The 2,924-nt window shown below is 53.2% G+C and overlaps 1 protein-coding gene across 1 annotated transcript; it reads left to right on the forward strand.

The window, feature by feature from the left end:
- Positions 1-695: 695 nt before the first annotated feature.
- Positions 696-2,563, forward strand: ETH_00030605 (uncharacterized protein; the record flags this gene model as incomplete). The annotated part of the gene is made up of 5 exons (XM_013378892.1): positions 696-749; positions 842-897; positions 1,106-1,200; positions 1,283-2,116; positions 2,238-2,563. The coding sequence occupies 5 exons, from the start codon at positions 696-698 to the stop codon at positions 2,561-2,563; spliced, it is 1,365 nt and encodes a 454-aa protein (XP_013234346.1).
- Between the last annotated feature and the right edge of the window lie 361 nt (positions 2,564-2,924).

Raw genomic sequence — 2,924 nt, forward strand, 5'->3', positions numbered from 1 at the left:
TCAGGCTCAGGGTTTAGAAGGCCTTCGAGTTAGCTGTCAAGCGCCCGAGGCGACGAAGACACAGCAGCAGCCCTGCTGCTGCTGCTGCTGCTGCTGCTGCTGCTGCTGCTACGCCTCAGCAAGTTTTGTGTATGAGACAGTAATAAGCTCTGAAGTTTTCTCTGAAACAATAGAGAAGCTTTAAGCCTTTCAAGGATAATAGAGTTGTCGGCTGCTGCTGCTGCTGCTTCTGCTGCAGCCGCCGCTGCTGCTGCTGCGGGGCTGAAACAGCAGCGGCGTTGTTGCTGCAGCTCTGCTTTCCTCCTTATCGTTTTCTTGTCTTTATTTATCAATTTTAAGGGTTTAGGGTTTAGGGCTTAGGGTTTGAGGCTTGTCGCCCTAAAGTAGATCCTGGGGTTTGCAAGCTAGGGGTGTGCCTGGGTGGGGTTGGTGTCTTGTCCTGCTGCAGCTCCACTTTGCCTAGGGTTTAGGGTTTAGGGTTTAGGGTTTACAAATTAGGGTTTAGGGTTCATGACTACGCGTGCAAGCCTTCCAGCCTGAGGCTTGGCGTCTGGTGGCTCCGCAGCTGCAGCACCAGCACAGTTCGTCAGCCTACGAGGGCTTAGGGTTTAGGGTTTAGGGTTTAGGGTTTGAGCCTGCTGAGGGTTTAGCCCGCGCCCCCCATGCTGCTGAGGCCTAGGGTTTAGGGTTTAAGAATGGAGGAAGCCAAGGCCCTGCTTGCCAGCTGGCTCGAGGACTCAGGAGAAGAGGTAGGAGCTTAAGGTTTAGTGTTTAGGGTTTAGGGTTTGGGGTTTAGGGTTTGTGGTTTAGGGTTCAGGGTTTGCGCAGTGCGCTTGCCCAGGTGACTGCTACCTCTCTGAGCCTTGAGCTGCAAGTGCCTCTCCTCCTCGCCAAAAAGTAAAACCCTAAACCCTAACCCTAAACCCTAAACCCTAAACCCTGACCCTTGATAACCCCTGAACGTGCAACTGCAGAAGCCGCCGCGGCAGCCCCTTGCTGCAGCAGCTCTTTGCTGCAGCAGCTCTTTGCTGCAGCAGCTCGTGCATGTAGAAGCTGCTACCGCTCCTGCTGCAATTTGCTGCTGCTGCTGCTGCTGCTGCTTCAGGCTGCTGTATATATACCTGCAGCAGGAGCTGCAGCAGGGGAAGTCTTTCTTCGTCTCATTTGCCAGCACAGATGGTGACGGAGTCACGCTGCACAGTACGTTTAGGGTTTAGGGTTTAGGGTTTAGGGTTTAGGGTTTAGGGTTTAGGGTTTGGGGTCGTGTCTGCTGCTGCCTCAGGGGCTCTTCTGTCCAGCCCAACGCTGCCCCCCCTGGACTGTCTGTACAGCGCTCAACGCGCAGCAGCAGCAACAGCAGCAACAGCAGCAGCAGCAGCAGCAGGAAGACCTTGCTGCTGCGTAGAGGGAGAGGGAGAGCCGCAGCAAGATCATTTGTCTTTCCAGCTGGAGTGCCGCTCCTTTTCTGCTGCTTTTGCAGCAAAGCTGCAGCTGCAGCAGCAGCAGCAGCAGCACGGGGGGCACGAGCAGCAGCAGCAGCAGGAGGAGCAGCAGGAACTCTTCGTGCCTCCGTTTGCTTCTGTTCGGCTGCGGCAGCTGAAACGGCGGAGCAGCAGCAAGCGCGCAGCAGCAGCAGCAGCAGCAGCAACAGCAGCAGCAACAGTTGCCACTGTGGCTGCTACTGCTGCAGCAGCAGCTCGCAAGAGCCCCTCTTCGCTTCCGAACCAGCAGCAGAAGCAGCAGCAAAGGCCACAGCAGCAGCAGCAGCAGCAGCCTTCAAGGTCGGAAGCAGCACCAACTCGCGCCAGCAGCAGCACGAACCGCAGCAGTAGCAAATCAGCTGCTGCTGCTGCTGCTGCTGCCAAGTCAAAGCAGCCCAGCATAAGCGGGCTGCTGCAGCAGCGGCCACCAGCAAAAACAGCAGCAGCTGCTGCCACAGCAGCAGCTGCTGCCACAGCAGCAGCTGCTGCCACGGCAGCAGCTGCTGCGGCGTTGCGAAAGGCAGATGCTCCAGCAGCAGCAGCAGCAGCACCAGTTGCTGCTGCGCCAGAAGCATCAAAGCAAGAGGAAGCAGCAGCAGCAGCAGAAGAAAGCCGCAAAAGGAGGATATCTGAAAGTACGGCTATAGCCGCTGCAGTTCTGCTGCTCCTCCTGCTGCTGCTGCTGCTGCTGCTGTGCATTTGCCGCTCTGTTGCTGCTGCAGCTTCTGCTGCTGTTGCTGAGCTCTCTGCTCGCAGGTGCTTCCCCCGGCCCCACCAAGAAGCCCAAGCAGCAGCAGCTGCAGCAGCAGCTGCAGCAGCTGCAGCAGCAGCAGCAGCAGCAGCAAGATGATGACCCCCCAACGGACATATTTGCTGATGATGAGCAGCAAAACTGCTGCTTAAATTCCTCTTCTCCTACAGAGGCTTCCGAGCCCAGCGAGCGCTGCGGTGTACGTACACCCGGCGAGCCCCAGGCAGCAGATAGCAGCAGCAGCAGCAGCAGCAGCAGCAGCGACTCTTCGAAGCCCATTGTTATCAAGGAAAGAGTGAGTGATACGCTGTGGGCCCTTCGGGAGCTCTAAACCCTAAACCCTAAGCCCTAATTTCAGCAAAACCCTAACCCCAGCTAAACCCGAATTTGAGCTAAACCCTAATTTCAGCAAAACCCTAATTTCAGCTAAACCCTAGCAGCAAGAATAGCAAAAGGAATAAATAATTATCCACTTAATTGGGGGATTCTTTTGAAACATAAATAAATAAATATAAACAAAATATATAAAAATTTAAATAATAAAACATATTTGGACTAAGCAATAAAAGAAAATAAGTAAAATAAATTTTCAAATAATGTTTTAAATAAATGTTTTGCATATTTGCAAGATATAAATATAAAAGAATAAATATTTCAACAAATATGAATAAATACATATTTAACTTTGTTAA

The sequence above is a fragment of the Eimeria tenella genome, genomic scaffold, assembly GCF_000499545.2.
Source record: "Eimeria tenella Houghton genomic scaffold, Eth_scaff1130, whole genome shotgun sequence".
In the NCBI taxonomy this organism is placed as follows: domain Eukaryota; phylum Apicomplexa; class Conoidasida; order Eucoccidiorida; family Eimeriidae; genus Eimeria; species Eimeria tenella.